At 40.0% G+C, this 23,907-nt stretch overlaps 1 protein-coding gene across 17 annotated transcripts in view; it reads left to right on the plus strand.

Moving 5' to 3' along the window:
- Nucleotides 1-23,907, plus strand: part of RYR2 (ryanodine receptor 2) — a 709,125-nt gene that overhangs the window by 256,972 nt on the left and 428,246 nt on the right. For all 17 annotated transcript variants that reach the window (XM_073338185.1, XM_073338183.1, XM_073338188.1 and 14 more), the window contains 5 exons: nt 1,081-1,155; nt 1,970-2,048; nt 3,782-3,894; nt 17,498-17,597; nt 21,447-21,543. In XM_073338185.1, the coding sequence (XP_073194286.1) occupies nt 1,081-1,155; nt 1,970-2,048; nt 3,782-3,894; nt 17,498-17,597; nt 21,447-21,543 (464 nt within the window). The remainder of the gene's footprint in view (nt 1-1,080; nt 1,156-1,969; nt 2,049-3,781; nt 3,895-17,497; nt 17,598-21,446; nt 21,544-23,907) is intronic.

The raw sequence follows: 23,907 nt of genomic DNA on the forward strand, positions 1-23,907 counted from the left end.
GCTGTAACAAAAATTATTAGTTTTTGTTGGCAGGCAGTGAGTATTCTGATTATATATAAAACAAAACATCTCAGTGTTGTAAAAAATTGCTTACCTGCAGTGTCTTTGTGTTAACATTGATTTTATTACTTGGCTAGTTTCATTTTCATCAAGACAATGTGCACTCATGTTGGCATTTTCAAGAGTATCATTCCCAGTTTTGGATGTCCAACTTGAAATGCCTTGGGCCTGATTTCTGAACGTTCTGACCCTTCACAGATCCTGTTGACTTGCAACAAGTGGTTTCTCAGGATGGGCATGAAAAATTGGGCAATTTTGAGCATTTTGGCTTTAATGTCCTGTCAGACAATGCAAGCTGTCTGATATCACTTGGACACCGGGAGGCAAACATCTGCGAATTTGGACATCCCTGAATGCAGTCGAAGAAGTGTGATGATAGTGCTTGGGAAATGGGGGACAATATTTCAGGAATCTGGGCTGGAGGGGGCTTGACAGGACCTGTTGATCTGTGGCTACACAGATGCACTGGCCATTCCCATATGGAAGGTAACACAACACACATCAAAGTTACATCACTCCTGAGGCCTGAAGAGTGGCTTCACTTCCATTTTCAGCCTAAGGGGAAAGATTTTTATCTCCCCGAAGACCTCTACAAAGAACATCTGTACTGAGTTTTATGGCTGGATGCAAAATCCATAATTTGCCCATATCAGTCAGATAAGAACATGTGATATGAAATGACAGTTTAATTCAGGAATCACTTGTCCAAGTCTTTTCTGAAAAGTCTCCAACTGAAGTAATATATTCTGATTAAAATTTCACTATGGTAAGAAGCAGCAAAGGTTTCGTGACTGGATTACACAGCTAAAGAGAACACATTGGCAATATTAACTACTGTCAAATCATCGAACTTCATCTGTATCAAAAAATTAATTTAACTAGCAGGGGGCAGATACCTTTGTGGTTTGAGGGTGTTGAATGGAAATAAAAGGAAATGTTACCTGGAAACCAATTATGTTTGGTAAAAGGGTCTAATTTTAATCTAACCTGCCCATCAACCACTTTTCTTTATCTGTACAGACTGCACAAGGTGGTGGTCATCGAACGCTTCTCTATGGACATGCAATATTGCTGCGCCATTCCTACAGTGGCATGGTATGTATGAATTTTACCTTGATGTGTAGATGTTGATGCCAGTGTTGGTATCTATTTTCTGTCAGTATATGGTAGCTACAAGTGATAACACTCAATCTATTGCCATTTAAAATTATCCTGTGAATTATTCACACGAGAGAAGTGTTTCTCCCACTGAACATATGGAGACAAAATGGTTTAGGAGACTGGTCTTTAGGAGAAAGAGTCTTTCAATTGTAGATTCTCTTTTGAAATCCAGCCCATGTTGATACAGACCAAAATAATTAATATCTGATCCCTGTCTGTTGACCTATGTTAAATGGGTTCATGATTTCTCATTTCCTTTCCCAATGGGATAGTTGTTCACATTACATAACCTACAGTATTGCCACAACTGCCATCTGGTTGACAATTTGAACACAGGCCAGAGATTGAATGTACAAGGAGACAGAACCTTGCATATATTTCAGACAGAAATCTTGCCATTTTCAATCCCTTTCTGGAGCTTCCAGGTTCAAAGCTTCCTAAAAGACCCATCAAAATCTTAGAAATTAGACTCCAGTGGAAATCATTCTGTTCTTGCCAGCATTGCTCTCCCTGTTTTTCACTGAAAAGCTGACATAGACGAAGACTGACGACATTATTTCAGAACATTAATCTTAGCTCAAGTGCTGTTCTCATTAACAGGCAGTTAAAATCCTGGTGCTTTAAAATAGAGTGGTTAGGATTGTTCAAGAAGTGATATAAAGTTCTGTAATAGCTGGCTGATGGCTTGTAACAGAATAAGAATCAGGCACGAGAAAAACTACTGATACATGTTATTTTTTTCCGGTAGTATCTCTGCTGCCTCTCCACCTCACGGTCTTCGATGGATAAATTGGCATTTGATGTGGGATTGCAAGAAGACACAACAGGTGAAATTATCTCTTAAGGAACCCCATGCCACTGAGGATTCCTTTTGTTTAATCATTAGATTAAATTAATATAAATGCAAACTACTTTAAAAAGGTGTGATTACAAAGTTAAAGGTGCAGAAGTTAAGATTCTTACAACGTTACCATGGCCATATTCCACATATGCAATATTTTATATTCCATTTTTTTCATACTGAATATGTAGTTTAATGTGTCTTTTTAGGCTATAAAATGCATGCCATAGGATATTAAGGATATGGCACATGCCCAAGTTATTGTTGCGGTAAAATCCTTGTGCATTTTTTAATTTTAATTCTACATCATTAATGTTGCAGTAATGTAGGTGGTTTGGCTTTTCCTTGATTCTTTCTTTCTTTTTCTTTTTTTCTTTTTTTTTTTAATATTAAAGAGGGAGAGAGAGAAATCACCTCTGCTTACTAAAGTTAGGTGAGGGGTACAGATGAGTTTTCTCCTTTGCTGCTGCTGTTGACTGGAGACAATTTCCTACAAGGCTCACAGGGCTACAAAATTGTTTAATTAGTAAGATTTTATAATATATATTTGAAAAGGAACAATTTTTTTCCAAAAGCTGAAAACGGGCTTCATTATGGAAACTAATTTGCAAACAAATTAACAAATACTCTTGTTATGAGTGAAAGCTACATGTACAGTGCCTTCTAGTGGAGTTAGAACAAAGAATTGACTATAGTCGTAGTAAAAGTAAACATTGTTAAATTAGCAGGTTAATTTTTGATAATCTCTTTTGCGTCCTCATTGGTGGATTTCCCCTCAATATCTGTGCCCTCGTTCTCAGAGGAGAATTTCTTTTTCCCCATCCTTACTCAAAACCTTGTGACATAGTGACCAGGAAAGTCTCTTAGTGAAAGAAGACTGGTTTGCATTTTCTAAAGAGTTTAGAATTTAGTCCTATCTTGTCATCACAGATCATGACCAACACATGTGAGTTGTTCCTACACTCTGTTGGCTGAGCACGTATCCTCTTCAATATTCCCATCTCTGCTAGGGAAGGATATAAGCCTCTGAGCCATAACTGATTTTTTTTTTTTTATGGGTAATGCAGGAGCGATAACTCAAGGACAGCTTGTTCTGTCCTTAGCCAGTCAAAACTCCCATCGACTTTGGGTAGGCCAGCACTGCATCAGGGAGTGAGCCTCTGAGCCTGGGTCCACAGACTTGTGCTCGTGGGGCTAGTGCTCTATAACTAGCTGTGTAGACGGTGCTTTGATATTGAGACTTGGGTTGAAGCTTGGACTCTCAGGCCTGGGGGTGGGGATGGGAAAGGTGGATGGGGGGGTGTTGCCCAAGTGAGTAAAAGCGAGGTCAGGACATCAGGGCTCAGACCTTTTGAATCATTAAAAATAAACCATTTGAACTTGTATTTAGGTTAAGAAATACGTTCAAATATAACAGGTTTTAATATCTCTATAACTCAGTCTCCTAGGATGGGGGAAAGGAAATATTGCCCATATTTTACAGATGATAACTAAAATCAGAGAGATTGACTACCCCTAGTGATTTAGCTGATGAATATACTGTCATGAATCATATTTCTGGAAGGTATGTCAAACAAAGTGTTAACTATATACAAGGTATTAAAGTACATATGGACATTAATAAGGAATTTTTAAAAAATCCAAATAAAACTGAAGAAATAAGAATAATCCCAAGCATTTCCTTTCTAATGTCTCTTTCATTAACCCATGACAACAAAGGTGAAGCCTGCTGGTGGACCATACATCCTGCCTCCAAACAGCGATCAGAGGGAGAAAAAGTGCGTGTTGGAGATGACCTCATCTTAGTTAGTATATCTTCCGAAAGATACTTAGTAAGTGCTACAGTAAGAATATGTAGATTGTGCTTGTCTTATAGAAATGATGTTCCAGAAAATGACAAGGAAATTAATAAAGCTAGTGCTCTACAGTTTGATTTGCAATTTTTTCTCTAAAGTATAGATTAAATAATACAATCTCAGTGTTTGATAAGATATAAATAGCTGTTAATATTGCTTGAGCATAAGAGCTAACACGGATATCATTACATAAACCAAAATTTCATAGGTCTGGAAGTAGTGACATTGGTATATAGGATAATGATATTGATATTACTGGTTCTTGCATAAATTTACTAATTGTATGAAAATGAAATAGTAATTATGGATTCATACTATAGAAGATCCTAACATAACTGTGGAATTGTATACTAGATCTGAGATTAATAGCCTTTTCATATATGAAATAAAACTGTATATCAGAATTAAAAAAAAATCTACCTGCATAAGGTTAAGGTTGTAAAACAAACTGGTCAATGAATCAATAATCATTTAAAAACAGATAATGAGTCTAAACTCATCTAATTGTGAAGGGAATAATCTTACATCATTACAATAGTAATCTAACTCCTCTTTTCTTTCTCAGGCCTTGAATTTCAGTGCTTTTTTAGTTTGTTTGTATCACAAGTACCATTTGTAATTTGTGAAATTCATTGTTAATTGTATTTTAAAGAAAAAGTTGGAAATATATCAAGATATAGTCCATCTATGATTTAAATAAGATATGATTAAGACTGAGAAAAGTGTAGATTTTAAAAAAGTACATAAGCAAAAAAGTGTGTTTTTACCTATAGTCTATAAGTAACCTCTTTGGGGCTATTACAACCTACTTGGCCATATATATATTTTGGTAAACAAGATAATTTAGAGTAATTTTTTTTCATCACACCCATTTATTGGTGTTCTGTGTAAATCTTTTTGACTGTATCATCCCATCTTGCGTAGTATAGGGCAGAAAGAGAGCACACTACATCCTAAAATACAAGAGAATTATTGTGTTGTAATTCTGCCATCTTGGCTATTTGTTGGGGGTAGGTGGAAGGGATGGAAAGCAATGCATATAGATTGCTTACTATCTACTACGTCAGAAGTGAGCATAATCTTCCATATAAGAGGGTGGTCAATGCCAGATCTCTTTTGCCAAAGACTGCTTTCTATTTGCAGTGTAAAAAGTGAGTGTGGAGAATTAATAACTTTACCAGCAGTAATAAAGTATGTGACACACTTTCTCGGCTGAACAGTCTTGTCCCAAATCCAAGGAAGAACTACTGCATTGTTAGGGAGGCATTATGGTCCAGTAGGTGGAGCAATGGGCTGTAAATCAAGAGACCTGAGTTCTAGTTCTGCCTTTTTTTTTTTTTGCTGAGGTGTTGTGACACCTAGAGCAAGTCTCTTCCCTGCTCTGACCAGGGAATGCATGTGGTGGCGGGGCAGGGTCACTCTCTCCCTGCAGGTTTCAGAGTAACAGCCGTGTTAGTCTGTATTCGCAAAAAGAAAAGGAGTACTTGTGGCACCTTAGAGACTAACCAATTTATTTGAGCATGAGCTTTCGTGAGCTACAGCTCACTTCATCGGATGCATACCATGGAAACTGCAGCAGACTTTATATACACACAGAGATCATGAAACAATACCTCCTCCCACCCCACTGTCCTGCTGGTAATAGCTTATCTAAAGTGATCATCAAGTTGGGCCATTTCCAGCACAAAGGTTTTCCCACCCTCCACCCCGCCGCACACAAACGCACTCTCCTGCTGGTAATAGCCCATCCAAAGTGACAACTCTCTACACAATGTGCATGATAATCAAGGTGGGCCATTTCCTGCACAAATCCAGGTTCTCTCACCCCCTCACCCCCCTCCAAAAAACACACACACAAACTCACTATCCTGCTGGTAATAGCTCATCCAAAGTGACCACTCTCCCTACAATGTTCATGATAATCAAGGTGGGCCATTTCCAGCACAAATCCAGGTTTTCTCACCCCCCCACCCCCATCCGCACACAAACTCACTCTCCTGCTGGTAATACCTGGACATGGCCCACCTTGATTACCATGCACGTTGTAGGGAGAGTGGTCAGTTTGGATGAGCTATTACCAGCAGGAGAGTGAGTTTGTGTGTGTATGGGGGTGGGGGTGAGAAAACCTGGATTTGTGCTGGAAATGGCCCATCTTGATTATCATGCACATTGTAGGGAGAGTGGTCACTTTGGATGAGCTATTACCAACAGGAGAGTGAGTTTGTGTGTGTGTTTTTTGGAGGGAGGTGAGGGGGTGAGAGAACCTGGATTTGTGCTGGAAATGGCCCAACTTGATGATCACTTTAGATAAGCTATTACCAGCAGGACAGTGGGGTGGGAGGAGGTATTGTTTCATGGTCTGTGTGTGTACATAATGTCTTCTGCAGTTTCCACAGTATGCATTCGATGAAGTGAGCTGTAGCTCACGAAAGCTCATGCTCAAATAAATTGGTTAGTCTCTAAGGTGCCACAAGTCCTCCCTTCTCTCCTTTGCTGCTTGGCTTGTACTGATCATGCTCAGTAACACTGCTGAAGCTGCTGCCCTCACTCCACGCCACCACCTCCCCCCACTATCGGCAGGCACGGGTCGCATCTCTTTTAAAGTGATTTGACGTACTGATTTAAAAACATTCCATAAAAGCAAAGTGTTGTTATAGTATCTGCACTGGGCTGTGACCACTTCCTTTCAGGGACAGTATGACTCTGCCCAACCCAGTCAGTGTAGATCAAAATGATGTTCTCTTATAAATGTTGCTGGCCATTAGATTGGACCCATAACCAGTCTGTATTCCCTGTTGGGGCAACAGAGTTCTGTAAACATGTCTAAATGTTGCCAGGATGTACCACCATCTAATGTGTATTTTTAAAAACTGCTGCTTCACTGATGTGTGCCAAATATGTGTGGTTGATAGCAGAGCTCACCACTGCTAGCTTTCAAATATGCCAATCTTTTAACATTCAATTAACACTTTGTGTATTTCAAGTTAATAAGGATCTGGATAACAATGAATTGTTAGTCTTTTAAACATCCCTCAGAACAAACTCCATAGATATGAAAATGAAGTACAAGAGGAATGATGAAGATAAAATGAGAATTAGTAGCAATGAGGTCAGTGATGCTCAGGCTGAGTAATGTGTTAGAAAAGTACAGAAAGTTAATTTAAAAACTTGAAAACTGCAGTTATTTCAGTGCAGAGATGTTCAATACAGTGTAATAATTTCTACATCATAAGAGACACATAGTTACTGTACTGAGTATAATGCGGGTCTGCAACTGTATTATGCAAATCTAAGAAGTCTTGAGATTTGCTTCTCTTTCACATCCAAGATGACAATGACTTAAAATACAGGAAACTAATACTTTGATCTCTTTAGTAATGGAAGCTTCTTCCTGAAAATGTTTCCGCATTGCTGACTGACTGGGGGCAGGGAGAGGTTCCTTTCAAAAAAATATGTATCTTGATTTGGAAGATTTTCTAATACAGTGCAGCTGACCTCTGTCACCCTCCCAGGACAAAGGAACAGCTGCTTGTGAAATAGGAAAGGTACTCACTCTAAATCTTTATTTATGCCATAAAAGGGTCTTGAATACAAGAACCATTATGCAATCAGAGCCTGCAATCAGAGAGTGCAAGGGAATAACCAAAGTTGTTACAGGTGGGGTTTGAAGTGCAGCCTATTATTAAGCTTGCCCTACAGTTCTGATGATGAGACCCTCTTTTTACTTGCTTATGATTTGGCTAAACTTTAACAGTTTGGTCTGAAAATTTCAGCCCAAGTGATTCAGTCATTTGTGGAAATGCGGATGGAAGAATACATAGTTTTTCCCATGTATTCGGAGCAGGTTTTGAATAGCTTTTAGTAAATAAGTCCTGGAGCCACACACTGAATAATTAGAATAAAACAATTAAATTAAATAAATAAAATTGAATAGCTGCTGATTAAGTGAACACCATCCATCCTATGCACTGAACAAAGCAGGGTTTATATGAAAAATATAATATGTGATCATGTAATTAGACTGTATGTGTTGGATAAAGGTTGCACAGGCAACCTCATTTCTGGTATTTCCTAATTTTTGAGTGTTTGACCGTACAACCTTAATAGTGTTCCTTTTTAAGATAGGCTTTTTTATGTAATCATAATTAATTATGATAAAAATTTGGAAGGGATATTAAACTGTCAAACTATTAGAGATTAGGCTGATACCTAACATGGGGGACAGATTATCTCACATCTGCCTACTGAGGCATTCTTTCTCCTTCCTCTGAACATAAGAACGGGCATACTGGGTCAGACCAAAGGTCCATCTAGCCCAGTATCCTGTCTTCCAACCGTGGCCAATGCCAGATGCCCCAGAGTGAATGAACAGAACAGGTAATCATCAAGTGGTCATCCCCTGTTGCCCATTCCCAGCTTCTGGCAAACAGAGGCTAGGGACATCATCCCTGCCAATCCTGGCTAATAGCCATTGATGGACCCGTCTTCCATGAACTTATTTTTTGAACCCTGATATAGTCTTGGCCTTCACAACATCCTCTAGCAAGGAGTTCCACAGGTTGACTGTGAAAAGTGTGAAAAAATACTCACTTTTGTTTGTTTTAAACCTGCTGCCTATTAAAGCATCTGGAAATAGCCACTATCATGATGCAAGACTAGTTGGACCTTGGACCTTGTGTCTGATGTAGAGTGGCATTTCCTATATTTATATATTTCCTAGACTCAGGCTACAACCTCCCCCCCACCCACCTCTGACATTCCCTACTGTAGATGGGGGAGGCTGGAAAGGGGTAGTGTATATCTAGCAGTCCCAGCTCTACAACAGCTAAGGACTTACCATGGCCCCAGGGGTCCCTGGCTGGCTGTTTATGCTACCTTTCTGGCTGCTTTGCTCCATCAGATGGATGTAAAGGGACTGGGGTTTAGCAAAGTGTTCAATCCTACTAAAATTTATTGGGTTTTGCCTAATTTTGGGTCAAAATCTGGAATTTTCAGTTCTTTTCCCAGAATGCAAGGGGCTGGTTCTTCCCCCCGCCCACACTCCCCCCCCCCACCGCAAAACAAAACAAAACCAAAAAACCTCTACTCAGGTTTGCTCAAAAGGTTCAGAGATCTTTTGGTGATCCTGGGTTCCATTTCATTTTTGTATACAAACCTGTCAAGTTTTTAGCTGTGTTATGAAAACTTTACTCAGCTACAATATTAGGGATTTTACTTTCCCTCCCTGTTCCTCTCTTCCTTCTTGTAAGCAAATATAGTTTCTAAATGCTCTTTTGACAGCATCCACCGTTGTCAGTATCATGTATGTCCGCTGACTTGGACAAAACAAGTTGAATCAGAAGTGAAGTTATACGTGCCAAATTAGCAGGGTGGGTGCTGTTCAGTGATTTTTGTTTGTGAAGGCACTAAGCCGGTTTTCTCCCTTATGCTTTTTTTGAAGACTGCTTACTTTAAAATAATCTTAAAATCAAATGTTCTTCCCTCCCGCAGTATAAAGAACAGAAAGCATGAGGCTAACTAGCTGTAAATACAGTTATGTGAACTTTGATTCCATGCCTGGCATAAAAATGGCCATACCACGGTTATTTTACATCACATTCCCTTTGCCCGATCCCAGTCTCTATAAGGAGAACTAAGCAAAATTGTGAAGACATCCTTTCTATTCCATTGAATTCCCTCTCAGAGGCACAGCTTTTGTGAGGCAGGTCCTTTCAAGACATGATTTGGAACCTACTGGTATTGCTTGGTTGGCTGGCAAGGGTCAATACTCTGAGAAATAAAAAATGTCCCTCTCTCCCATGGCTGACAGGGTCAATACTCATTTAGAGCCATATTCTGGATGCTGCTGCGGAGTTGCATGGAGTTGGGGAGAAAGAGGGTACCTGGAGGGCAAGAGTCAGCTACTTGGTTCTCTAAGCCAGAGGTTCCACAACATTTTTTGCCAAGCCCTCCATCAGAGATGCGTGTCCCATGCATGCCCCCCTCTTTCTAAGGGGGGGACTCACCCTGTGCAGCTGCAGAAGTCTTTTGCTCCCTGTAGCAGTTGGGCAGTCTCAGTTGCTGGGACCCGGCTCCTTGCCTGTCTCGCTCCCCACCTGTGCAGCGGAAGCTAATGGGGCTGTGCTGAAGGGCTGGGGTCAGCAGGGGGCTCTCTCTTCCAGAGGATGAGTACTTCTGGGGTGTAGCTTTCAGCTCCCCACTCAGTGTCCCCACCAGCCTCCCAGCAGAGGAAGGTAACTGCAGTGGTGGGGGAGTAAGACGGTCAGGGAGCCTGGTCCAAGCAGCTAAGACTGACTGCATAGAGCCTCGCCAAACAGAGCTCCCTCTTGACTCTGGCTGTTCAGTGTGACCCTGTCAGGTCCTTATACCCCCTGGTAATCTCATTGTGCAACACCAGGGTTGCGTGCCCCCCTCCCAACCCCCCCGTTGCTCTAAGCAAAGAGAAGAAAAGGGCAAGGGTGATAGCCCCACTGGAGGGTCTAACATGCTCCAAAGAAGCTGGAGCAAATCTGTGACCTCCATTTCCTACACTAGCTGATACGGAGCCTGCTTCAATGATGTTGCCATTGCTGGTGTCATGTAGAGTCCTGAAGCACCCTAGGAGGCATTGTTTGCAGGCAGAATATTTCCAGACACTGCTACTGGTGTGGTGCCCCCCTGAACCCTTTTCTCTCCTTCAGTGCAGCAGTGGCTTTAATAGCTGCAGTATAATCTTTAACATACACTTCTCAAGTTGCACCAGAAAGGAAGCCTTTTTTGCTACTTGGGAAGGGCTGAGAAATTTAAAGAGCACATAATTATCAGCTACCACTAGATGAGATATCAGCACTGACATGGCTTAGCTGTAAGGAAGCCTCCAGCAGGCTTTTTGTTTTCTTCTTATTTTGGTCTGTGCACACCAGCACATTCTTCAGTACAGAAACATTAAGTACATTTAAGTATTTAAGTATGTTTTTCCTTGAGTGAAGGAAATGTGTGAATTGAAATATATTGCCTGTTTCCAGAGTGCACTCTGTATTTCTCTCGTGTCAGCATTTGTGCATGCCTTGAGTGCTGAATTTAAAATAAAATGAGCTAGTCATTTGGAGCTATTGTTTTCTGGATGTAATTGTGATACTAGAGGCATGGCTTGAAGGTTCGTGCAGAGATTCCTTCTCATGTTTAAGCATTTCAGTAAATCAGAATGCACAAGATTCTGCAGTGAACACCAATGAACAGAGCTGTGATTGTGAGAGATTGTTTTCCTTTAGGCCAATATATATTATGTTAAATGAGGCTACAAATTATTGGAGAACCTGCTGTGCTAGAGGAGATTTCAGTTTTTCAGAAATCATAGATAGGCTGCAGAGTTTACATATATTTATAAAATATTGTGCTTTCCTTTGATTTAAACACTATGACTGACTAACAGCTGTTTTTGGGTCTGATTCCTTTCCTGTTGGAGGGGGTGCAGCTAGCAACTAAGGTTGCCTGATGCTGTCCATTACAAGACACTATTTTCAGTTGCTGCTTAGTTTGCCAAAGAATTTGGGCTGAAATTTTCCGTGATGGGTGTCTGCCTCAGTCGGATTTTTTTTTTTTTTTTTAATTTCAGTGAAAATGGTCCAGCTGTTTCTCAGAATGAGATTAGGGCAAAAGTATGTAGTTTTGCCCATCTTGAAAAAGGTCCTACAGCTAGTTCACTGTAAGGATGTACCTTCTGCCATCTCTGCGAAAATCAGCCCAAATGTATCCAAATTATCAGCCCCTGAAAATGTTTTCACATATTCAGTAGAGACATCTTAAAGTCTGACTGATTCATTTTCCAAAGATTTGTCTGTACTGAGCATGCTCCATTCTGAAGCTGCAAGGGCTGAGCAGAACTTCACCTGCATTTGCTCCACCTGGCTCGTGGCAGCAGGGGCTGTGGTGCCAGGTGCAGGAACTGAGAGCTGGGAGACTCTCTCTCTTCCGCTGTCATTTTCTCCTTGATGGCTCTCAGGCAGCAAGGAGAAAACATCCCTCAGCGGAGTGATGAGGGAATTGCAATGTGGGAGACTGGGACAAAGGTGGACAGGAGAGTGGGACAAGAGTAGGGTGGGTGGTGTGGGGGGGCTGGGATGAAATGGTGTCGTTGGGGGTATTGGACCCTGGAGAGAAATAGGGAGGGTGGAGAAACTGGGACAAGGACAGCCTGGAGGACATGGGGCAGGAAAGGGACAGACTAGTGGAAGAGCATGGGTTTTCCTCAGAACCTGGAATAGAATTTAGGAATCCTAAGTTCAACATTCCTCTCCTGTCTGTCCATAACTGTAAAACCCACTGGCAAAATGTATGCCTCTTCTTCCTGTATTGGCAGTCCATACAGTGGTGACAACCTGCTACTGCTCTGTTACTTGTTATGTCAAGTGCCAGAGGCCTCTGCTCTGCATCTAAACCTTCTAACCCTGATGATCAGTGTGGGAGTCAGTATGGTTCCATAGGGTGGAATTTCTGAGGTTTTTTTTCAGTTTGCTTTTTTAAAAACAGCATGATATAATCTTTAATTACATGGTCACATTCTGTTTTTTTCACTGGACCATTCAGTGCACTCAGTGGATGGTGCTAACGGGGTGAGTCAAGTTGGATAGTTAATGAGGCTGTTGTCTGTAGGATCTGTGTTTCATTTGTTAAGAAGTTGAAAGGTGTGCAGTGAATGAGGCAGGGTACTGCAAGAAGATAAAAGAAGGTTTCATAGGTAAGGCAGTCGAATGCTTCCCAGGAGAACTGGATTCTCTCTCTGCCACACATTTCCTATGTGATACTGGGCAAGTCACTAAAATGAAATTTTTCACAGGTGGCCACTAAACATATGTTGCTAATTTTCTGGGTACCCAACTTGAGATACCTTTGGTCTGCAGAAGTTCTAAGCAATGACAGCTGCGAATGAAGTCAACGGGAGATGGGCGGTGAAATAAAATGCTATAAAATACTAGGTTCTCTGAAAAATCAGACCATATTCACGTGTTTGTACAGTGCTTATCACAGTGGGGTTCTGGTCCATGACTACGGCTCCTAGCAGTGGCAGACTAGCCAATGGGCCCACAGGGCCTGTGCTCAGGAGCCCCGGCCAATTGCGGGGGTCCCAGAAAAATGGGCATTGCGCTCCCAGCAGACAAGTGCCGGGGTGGGGCAAACCCCTATGCCCTAACAATGCTGCACTCCCTGGCAGCAGTGCTGGGTGGGTGGAGCGGGAGAAGTGGCAACCCGGTCCCGTGCAGAAGCGTGGGGCAGCAGGGGAAGCTGCGGGCCTGGGATTGGAGGAGCTCTGGCTCTGTGCTGCAGCTGCGGTCCCAGGGCCCTGGCAGTGGAGACAGAACTTCTCCGGTCTTGGGCTGCAGTAGGGCAGGGGGGAGAAAGGAGCAAATGGGGGACACGGTTGGAGGGGACAGAATGGGGTGGAACGGGGAGGGGCCGTTGGGGAAAGGGGCAGAATGATGTGCAGTTGTGGCAGGCTACAGGCGGAAGAGGTGGAATGGGGGGCAAGCCTGCAGGTGGAAGGTATGCTGAGGGCCCCTTCCCCCCCACTTGCTCTGGTCCAGGGCCCCACGAAACAGTAATCCACCTCTGACTCCTAGGCATTACGGTAATACAGATTAATAATAATGAATAGCCTCTGTGCTTCAGTCACCCATCTCTAAAATGGAAATAATTATTCCATCTTTCCTTGCAGGGGTGTTGGAAAGATAAATTTATTAATGTTGGTGAAGCATTCAGGTGATTCAGTGATGAGCAGTATAGAAAAGCCCATAAAGAAATTAATAATTCTGTATTCAGAGCAGGATTTGAATAGTGCACAGTATGCGACACATGGAGCCACACACTGAACAATGAAGAGAAAAGAAAATATAAAGTACCTGCTCATTCAGTGAGAACAAACCATCCTATGCACTGAATGAGGCAGGTGTCCTGTGGAAAAAGCATAACTAGGAGATAGCATTCTATTCACATTAATGCTTGTTACCTGATTCATCTCAATGAGCTGGGAGCTCAGTAGGCAGATTTGCAATGCTTGTATTATGTCATAGCAGTAAGATATGTACTCAGAGAGACCAGGCAGGAAACAGAAAGATGGGATGACATACCACCATTATGCTGTTGGTAGTTGACATTCTATTATTTTACAAAAAGAAAAGGAGTACTTGTGGCACCTTAGAGACTAACCAATTTATTTGAGCATGAGCTTTCGTGAGCTACAGCTGTAGCTCACGAAAGCTCATGCTCAAATAAATTGGTTAGTCTCTAAGGTGCCACAAGTACTCCTTTTCTTTTTGCGAATACAGACTAACACGGCTGTTACTCTGAAATCTATTATTTTAGTGATTACCTGTTGTAGACTGTCTCCCAGCAATCTGAATGTATGTCAGATATAATAAAAAAAAATGAAGGCCCATGTTAAAGTCACTGGTGTCAAGAATCTGCCATTGCTCCTCAGGTCTGATCTAGGTAACTTAGTTTAGGATTTTCTAAAGCACTCATTACTTTGGTTACTGTTACAGTCCAATAATTTAAAATACACTTCTGATAACTGTCTAAATGTTACTGTATGTGAACAGTTGTTAATTTGGTAAAGTAAATAATAATAATTAAAAATCGAAGTTCTTATTTACCGGACAGTTCTCAGTAGCTTCTCTGTAGTCTTTACAGTACATCAGAAGTCCCCAAATACCTATTAATGGAACTGATTCTGACTATGTAGCGTGCCGGCTTTGTAGGATTATTGCAAGTTACATCTTTTAATAGTAGAATGTCTGAGACAACAAAAGATATCTTCACACTACTTAGAAAAACAGCAAAAACAGATAAGGCAACAGACTTAAAAGATAGCCATGTGATGGTTGCTGATTGGGCACATAAAGAACTGAAACTGAGAAGGAGGGTTATCAAGGATCTACAATCCATCTCTCTCACAAATCTTGGGAGACAGGCCAGTCCTTGCCTACAGACAGCCCCCCAACCTGAAGCAAATACTCACCAGCAACCACACACCATACAACAGAACCACTAACCTAGGAACCTATCCTTGCAACAAAGCCCGTTGCCAACTGTGTCCACATATCTATTCAGGGGACGCCATCACAGGGCCTAATCACATCAGCCACACTATCAGAGGCTTGTTCACCTGCGCATCTACCAATGTGATATATGCCATCATGTGCCAGCAATGCCCCTCTGCCATGTACATTGGTCAGACTGGACAGTCTCTATGTAAAAGAATAAATGGACACAAATCAGATGTCAAGAATATAACATTCATAAAACAGTCGGAGAACACTTCAGTCTCTCTGGTCACTTGATTACAGACCTAAAAGTCGCAATATTACAACAAAAAGACTTCAAAAACAGACTCCAATGAGAGACTGCTGAATTGGAATTAATTTGCAAACTGGATACAATTAACTTAGGCTTGAATAGAGACAGGGAGTGGATGGGTCATTGCACAAAGTAAAACTATTTCCCCATGTTTATTTTCTCCCCTCCCCCACCCCCCACTGTTCCTCAGACGTTTCTGTTAACTGCTGGAAATGGCCCACCTTGATTATCACTACAAAAGGTTTTCTCCCCCCTCCCTCCCTGCTCTCCTGCTGGTAATAGCTTATCTTAAGTGATCACTCTCCTTACAGTGTGTATGATAACACCCATTTTTTCATGTTCTCTGTGTATATAAATCTCCTCACTGTATTTTCCACTGAATGCATCCAGTGAAGTAGCTCACGAAAGCTTATGCTCAAATAAATTGGTTAGTCTGTAAGGTGCCACAAGAACTCCTTTTCTTTTTGCGAATACAGACTAACACGGCTGCTACTCTGAAACCTGAGAAGGAGGGCAATGTATTAGGCACTCACTCCAAGATAGTAGAGAGTACATTAGCAAAGCAGATTACACATTAAAAAAAAAGGGAGACATATGTAGTGACAAAATTAAAAAGGCCAAGGCACAAAATGAGATTAAACTAGCTAGAGACATAAAGGATAACAAGAAAATATTCTACAAATACATAAGAAACAAAAGGAAGACCAAGGACAGCATATGCCTGTTACTCAATATGGGGGAGGGGGTGGGAACAATGACAGAAAATGTGGAAATGGCAGAAGTGCTAAAAGATTTCTTTGTTTTTGGATCTCACCAGAAAGGTTAGTAGAAACTGTTTTTTGTTCCAAAGCACCAAGAACCTTTATGTTCTGCAGAATCACTTATATGACTTCCTTTCTAATGCAAATAGAGACTTGTTATGGGTTTAGTCTAGTGCTGCCTCCGCTACTCCCTGGAAACAGTGACTAGGTATGTCATTATTCACTCAGTTGTTTCAGAGGGTATTTTCCTCCCTTTTCTGCCTACTTCTCCTCCACATAGATATTTTCTCCTCTATAATGGCTCAATATAACCTGGACCTTACTTGGATCAGGGAGAACCTGTATCTGCATCATACTTCTGGTGAACTTGGTGATTGGTGCAGCAGATATAGATTGGCATGGTGAATGCAGTTTAGACATACATTTAATTCATGAGATGTAAATCCTGACGCATATCTCCTCCCCCCATCCCCAAGTGCATTGAGAAGCACGGAGGATGAATAAACCAGTGCCAAATTTAGAAAATCTATAATCTGTTCCCAGATTGAAATGAATAGGCAACCACTGAGTCTAAACACTCAGAGGAGATGTTAGTAGTGGTGAAAGAGGCAATGAATTGGCACCAGACTTTCTGCTTCCCTCCGAGGAAGAAGTCATAAACAATCTCTATTCTAGTATAGCCAACCTATAAATGATAACAAGTGTAAATTCCAGTGATGTTGTATATTGAGTAGGGCTAAACCACCTTTCATTTTCAGGTGTCAGAAAATCATCAGATGGATTCATGGTCCAGGATACTGCTAAATAAAATTACAAGAGACTTTTGAATAACTTGAAAAATAATTTTGGGAATATCAAAGGGGAAGTGATATAAAATAGGGGCAGATTTCCATTTTGATAAGACTAATCTTTCCTACCCAGGATGTTTTCTCCTTGCTTTTAGTTAAGATCAGCTAACTTTATGGCAGACTTCGCCATTTCTGTGGTGTTTAGATGGATTATCTCTTTCTCTCTAATGTGGACTATGCCTGGGGCACTCGCACCTCTACCAATCTATCCTAGATTATTGTAATTCTCCCCTCATTGGATTTCTCTTGTATCTGCCATGTATGGGGTGTGGCTTCCCTGACCTGCTTGACCCTACATAAAAACCATAATGTTACAGGACAGGAGCAGATGCTTGTATGTTGTGAACTGAGGACCTAGATACATATTGCTGGGCTTCATATGTAGAGATAAAATTTAATGAATCAGGATTGGATTATATAACAATTTTGGATGGTTCAGAGGATTTATTTTTCATTTGTAGCTACTGTACATGTGTCCCTGTGATAGAATGTACTGAATATGTAAGCCTGGCCTGTGAAAGTCAAGGGAGACTATTCCTGTGTGTGAATACTGAATGAATGTTTCCATGTGATTTAATTAAAATCTGATAGGAATTTTTAAAATCTGTAATAAATATCTAATTTCTCTCCTTTGTGTAGCATCTGTCTTTTGGCAATGGTAGCTTACATGTTGATGCAGCCTTCCAGCAAACACTCTGGAGTGTAGCCCCAATCAGTTCAGGAAGTGAAGTAGCCCAAGGTAAGATTGACTTGATTTTAGTTATTAGAGTCCCCCGGACTGTGAATTAAATAATCCCCCTCAAAAAATCTGCCAATGATTAGTGTACTGTAGCAATGGGGTTTCCCTTGCATGAACATTTGATCTCTAAAATGGATGTAAAAAAATATGTTCCAAAAACAAAGAATAAAAACTGTGCTGAAGTGTATAATAATGATTTTCTACACACTTATTTCTGAGGAATGAAAAAAATGAACTAAATGTTTTTATCCTAAAGTCACATTTATGTTGAAAATAAATGATAGAGTACTTTACAGTCCAAATTTAAAATTACTCTCTCATATCAATCTTAAGGTTGCAATATATATAGTGACCCCTATGTTTAGGTTACCAAACAATTTCTATATATGTGTGTAGCCCACACTAACACAGTGATGCTGTTTGTCCACCTCTAATAGTTAGAGCACATTTAGAGGATTATGAGTTTGCTACTGCTTCCAGCTAAGGGCCTTGTTCTTTAACTCAGGCAGCAGATGTTCATGCTTTTAAATCCAAAGGGCCTGGGTTCATTCCCTGCATCTGTCTTGAAGGACGAGCCTAGGACTTGCTGGGCAAGGAGAATGGGACTGCTTGTGTGAGGAGAATGGGACTGAGACGGGCCATGGATGAGGAAGAGCCAGGAATGGGACAGGCTGTAGAATGGGTCTGTTATATTTAGGGTCTAGAAAGAATTTTTATTCAACTGTTGAAGTGAAATTTGGGCAAAGGATTCCTGAATTTCAACACCATGACACGTTAGTACATCTGTGGAAGGAGGCAGAGGAGAAAGAGGGATCCTTCTTACAAAATAATCTCTTGTGGCAGAAAACTCAATAATTTGTAATTCTGTAGAAAGTTAATTTTGTCATTTACTTTTATAAATACTGTACTGACAGTCCTTTTAGCAAACTCACAGACATACTTACTTTCCCAATCTACTGCAGGGTGTATTTTGTTTTTTAAAAAATAAACAGAACAAAATAACACCCACCAGTTTAAATTTTTTTAACTGACAGATTTTTCTGGAAGATATTTCTGCTGGTTTTGTTCTGATTTGATTAACACTGTCATTAACACCAATTATCTTCATTTTCCTTGTTCTGTGAGGGTAACAGAGCCATTTTACACATTCAGAGCTTGAATAAAATGGTGTCTGCCTACAGTGAATTGTTAGGCAATTATCAGTGCATAGTCTAGCATGACTGAAAAGTAGTAGCAGATGAGGTGTTCATACCCACAGACAATCATGTGAAAATGATGCCAGTTTTGCATTTTTGTATCAGAGCATTTGATTGAAACTCAAGTCAATACAATTTTTCCTTTTTGTCCCTTTTATAGGTATAGGCATTTAACTACCTAATTTGACTTAATTTTTGGGAGCAGCATTTTCCCTTGCATAGGTGATCATCTGGGTAACGTCAGAAACAATTACTATTAGTAGTGAAGACTTTATTACAGCAAAGCCTACAATCACTACTGTAATTAAGTCTATGTCCTTTGTGAAGGAAGGGTGATCTTGAAGTTAAAGCACTGATTTTGTGTATGACCCTGGACAAATCACCTTGGTCTCTGTGCCTTATTTTATCTATAATTAAAATATGGATAATTGTTATCCCAGAGTGCAAGGTGACATTCATTTAATTAGTGTCTATTAAATGCTTTGACATCGTTGAATGCAAACTGCAAAGTTATTGGTTCTAGGTATACGTAATTCCAGAGAACACCTGTTCTGGATCAAAATTTTCCATTCTCTTAAAAAAAAACTGTTATAACTTTAGCTCTTTGTTTTACATTAGTTTGTAGAAACAAGAAGACATTTGTGTCAGATTTTTGAAACATTTCAGTAACATAACAATGGCTTTTATTTAAGTAAAAATGTACATAAGTCCATTATGTGAAATAGGAATTTGTAGCCAACTTAAATGAATTTGTTACTTTGTAAAACTTGGTTGCACTATTTTTCACAAACCTGTGTTAAGGAATCAGCAAACGTAAGTTGCTTAGTGGAAGTGGGTCTTTAACTACAAGTCAAACAAGACTGTACTGTAAATTGCATGGGGGCAGTTTACAAAGAGTTTCTTTGGGCAGTGTTTTGCCTTTTGAAGATGGGCATACGTCTGAATACACATATCTGTATTAACCCCAATATCGATCCATATCACAAAATTAAAATGTGTCTGGTAATGACTCCGAAGGAATCATAATAAGCTATCATATCAAAATCCTTTACCTACAAATCAAAAGTTCACTTCTGAAAACTCCCCAAATAAATTTGTACTATCTCAAAATAAAAGAGAAGAAAGCCAAATGCTAATCCAATATTGAATCATAAATGTAGGCACTGAATTTGCTCAAGAGCATATAGGGTTGAAAGGGTTTTTTCTTAGTATATACTTAGATTTCAAATATTCATAAATGTGCTACTTTTAACATTTATATTTGAAATTCTGTACACTGTAATTGCTTTGCAATATGGCTAAAGTATCTATAGCAGTCACAGCCTTTCTTGTTATAAGATTATATAACTATTTCCTTTCTAGCATCCTATTTTCACATGTTCATAACTTTCTGAAATGAATACTTTTCAGGCTGAATTTTTTCCAGGCTTGTTTTGTACCCAAAGATAAATGCTTTTTCAAAAAGTTGAACAAAAGTATATCGAGAATAACTGTTTTTGAGTATGAGGAGGGTGGGACATTCTCCCCCGCTCCTACTTTCAAAAAACAAAACAAAAATCAATTTTTTTCCTGTTAAGGAAAACGCTCCCATCGCCTGCATCTACCTGTTCAGCTGTCTGTTGAATGAATGAATGAATGAATGAATGAAAAACCTGGGAGAAAAACAAATGGGTTATGAACATATGAGTGCATCAAATACATATGAAGAATGGTTCGCAAAGGGGCAAATTGAGTCCCCAGTGCCTAGGCTGAGGATCTTGGCAGGACATTGGGAAGACCTGTGCAAGAGGAGGCGAGGAATTCACATACCCCTGTCACATAGTGGCAGTAGAACCGCTCTGTGGAGGCTACTCCTGGAGCATGGCCATGCAAAGAGCTTGGCACTGCTGCGCTGGAGATGCAAGCACCCAGTCCTGCTCCCTCTCTCATGAAAGAGCGGGCACTAGTGCTGCACCCAGGGAGATAAAGGCAGGATTGGCTCCATAATGTGGCTAAATCTATTTCTATCCAAGGACAAAATATCTGATACAAAGATTTTATACCAGTAGGATGCCAATGGCAATTTTACTTTCCTTTTTGCTACTATAGTAAAACCAAGGCAATTAAGCCCTCAAATCATGTACAGATGCAGATCCTGATATAAATCCATACTAGCAAGGAGAAATTCATGGTTAGGCACTGAATTTATTACATTTTGGCAACACTAGTATAGCTTTTCAGGGTAATAAAATCTCATTGAATTGAATTGGAAATTGACTGAATCTCTGTCCTCTTAGCTCATCCTATTATAGGAAGGCATTGTGAGGCTATCATAACATTCAGTCAGTTTTTAGTACCACATGCACAAAGAAAATGGGGCTGAAGGAAAAGGTTCTAATTTCCTGATGTTCTTACTTTTACTTTTGAGATTTAAGTGAGTTCATTAGGGATTTATTACTACTGTCTTCAATTTCACATGTGCTGTGTACCATGCACACTTGTGTGTGCTTGCAGGTCCCAGATCTGTATATGCACCCATGGTATGGATATGGGGAACAATTGGAGACTGTTCTGAGGCCAGCCACCAAGTGAGCTTTTTACATTGTTTGAACATGTTTTTTGTGGTTCAGCTCAGACCAATATCCATGACTTTCTCTTCTTCCTTTCATTCAAGGATATTTGATAGGAGGTGATGTGCTGAGGCTATTGCATGGTCACATGGATGAATGCCTGACTGTTCCTTCAGGGGAACATGGAGAAGAACAGCGAAGGTAGGACTTGAAGACTAAAACACATACAAGAGTAACAAGCTTTATTGAATTAATTTTGACTGTCACTGATATTGCAATATTTCAGCATGTTAGACTGATACAGCCATCGCTTATCCTAAGGAGAGATCCCATTGAGATTAACTCTTGGTATGAAACTTACAGCCTACTCTGGAGTTCCCTTTTTCAGTTTCATTAACCTTACTTCCTTTTCAGTTGCAAAAGAAATAAACTCTATTGGAAGTGGACTTAATCTAGGAACATCAAGCAGGTCAACTGAAATCAGAAGAAAACGGAAACAGATTTAATTTAAAAAGTTAGCAACTTTTAAATTAATGACTTGAGTAACCTTTTTGCTTGTGTCCTTAGCCAAAAACCAAATCTGGGAGCATAAATGCCAAGAAACCTTCACACCCACTGTGCTAGCAACTGACCTGTTGCGATGGACAGAATGGCAGGATTAACTATGTTCTCTTCTTATGATTGATTTGATTCCTTAATGTCCACAAAGACCTGTAGGCAAACTTCATCAGTTTTTTCACTACTGATCCATTCTGTAGCATACACACTACCTCAGGAGGTGATATAGCAAGATCTTACAAGCTGGGGGGCATAGGTATTTCTTTGATGGGAGCCTCTGAAGGAAATCTAGAATGCAGCTGGAATTTGTAATGGTAGTTCAGTGTGTGAGTCTGTCTTTTGAATCATTACATTTCACCACTACCTCAGCATGGTGATAAGGAACAGTATTTGGGGAGTTGCTGTGTCTCAGATGAGTAGTCAGATGGATGACTCAAATGGGAGGTAAAATAAGAATTCTTTACTTTTGAGGTGTTATTGAACTATAAATTAATAGTATGGTCTGTCACTCCAAAATGTAGTTTTTATGTTGTATGAAAATGTGATTTTTCGCACTGATTTATCAGGACAGATTATTTCTTCAGTTGAATTGGCTGAATGATTATAGAAACTAGTACATGGAGGAGAAGATACTTGTATATAACTCCTGAAATATTTTAATAATTGTTTGATTTCTAAGCAGTCAAAGTAAATTGTTATCTCAAGACAGTAAATTACTTTGTTTGTAACCTACCAGTTTGTTTGTAGGGTAGCCATTTTGCTAGATATGCCCCAGAGCTCCCTGGATTATGTTTTGCTTCATTCTTGCTTATAGCATTGCAGATTTAAGGTTTTGCCTTGCATGTCTGCTTTTCTGGGTTCTCTCTCCTGCCTCTTAAACACAATAAATAAGTCAAAGATTTTTTTTAAAGAAAAGGGTGACTGAAGGTAGGCTTCTGAGCTCAGATTCAGGTGGCTAAATACTGGCTTGTGAGTCTAGTTTCAGGCACTATAGCAGGGCAGATAACTGGTTTTTTTTTGGTTTGCTGGCAAGTTTGAAAAGTTGGGAAAAAAAGTGAAGACGTAAAAAAAACAAACGGTTTACATAATCTATTAATGCAAGCAGAGGCGTTATAGAGAGAAGCAGGCCAGGATAGGATATACACTTATACAGATGTGAAAAGCTGCTTAGATATAGGAAAATAGGAACAGCATATAATCAAAAGAATTATTTTTCTCTTAGTGTTTCAAAAATATTTCTCCCCATATTCCTTGTGATTCACTAATTTCCATATTAGGCTTGCTCATAAAACAAATCTTTTCCCTTCCAAGTTGTCTTCTAAGACAGCTAAAAGAAATTAGATAGCCCTTGCTGGGTAAAACTTTTTTTTTTTAGGCTAATGAAAAGAATTACAGTGGTCGCACTTAAGTCCGTTCCCCCCCAATATTACTAGTTCCAGTGGTATTCCCCATTTAAAGTTTTTGGAATATCTCTTGAACCCTAGAATGGTTTCAAAATGGAGACATTTTTTTGAAGTGTGACCATTGCATGTATTAGATTTAGATACTATATAATAGGCCCATATGGTGAAGCATTTATTGTTGCTTCCCCCCAGGAAGTGCTACTGTGAATAGACTGAGAAGTAGGGGGAGGATCTTGAATATTGCCCGTCCACCTTTTTGTGTAAATCCTGCAAAGCTTCCTTTAACTGCAGTGAGATAACACATAAGGGCTTGCAGCATCAAGTACTGATTTAATGAGCTTTAAATTAAACACAAATTAAAGAAGAAAATAGGGCTGTACCTTTACGATAGGGAATTATATTTCTTCTTAAACTTAATATACAACATAAAAAATCCCATACATTAAAAGAAGCGTAAGGGTGCAAAGTCCAGCATTCCGAAATTAGGAAACACAGTAACATGTCTCACATTTTTCTCCTCTTGACATATTCACAAACTTAGCTACTGCATAAAATCTTTTTTATATCTTATTGTGGACTAGTACTCCCCGCCCCCGGTCTCTGA

This window comes from Lepidochelys kempii, chromosome 3 (genome assembly GCF_965140265.1).
Source record: "Lepidochelys kempii isolate rLepKem1 chromosome 3, rLepKem1.hap2, whole genome shotgun sequence".
In the NCBI taxonomy this organism is placed as follows: Eukaryota; Metazoa; Chordata; order Testudines; family Cheloniidae; genus Lepidochelys; species Lepidochelys kempii.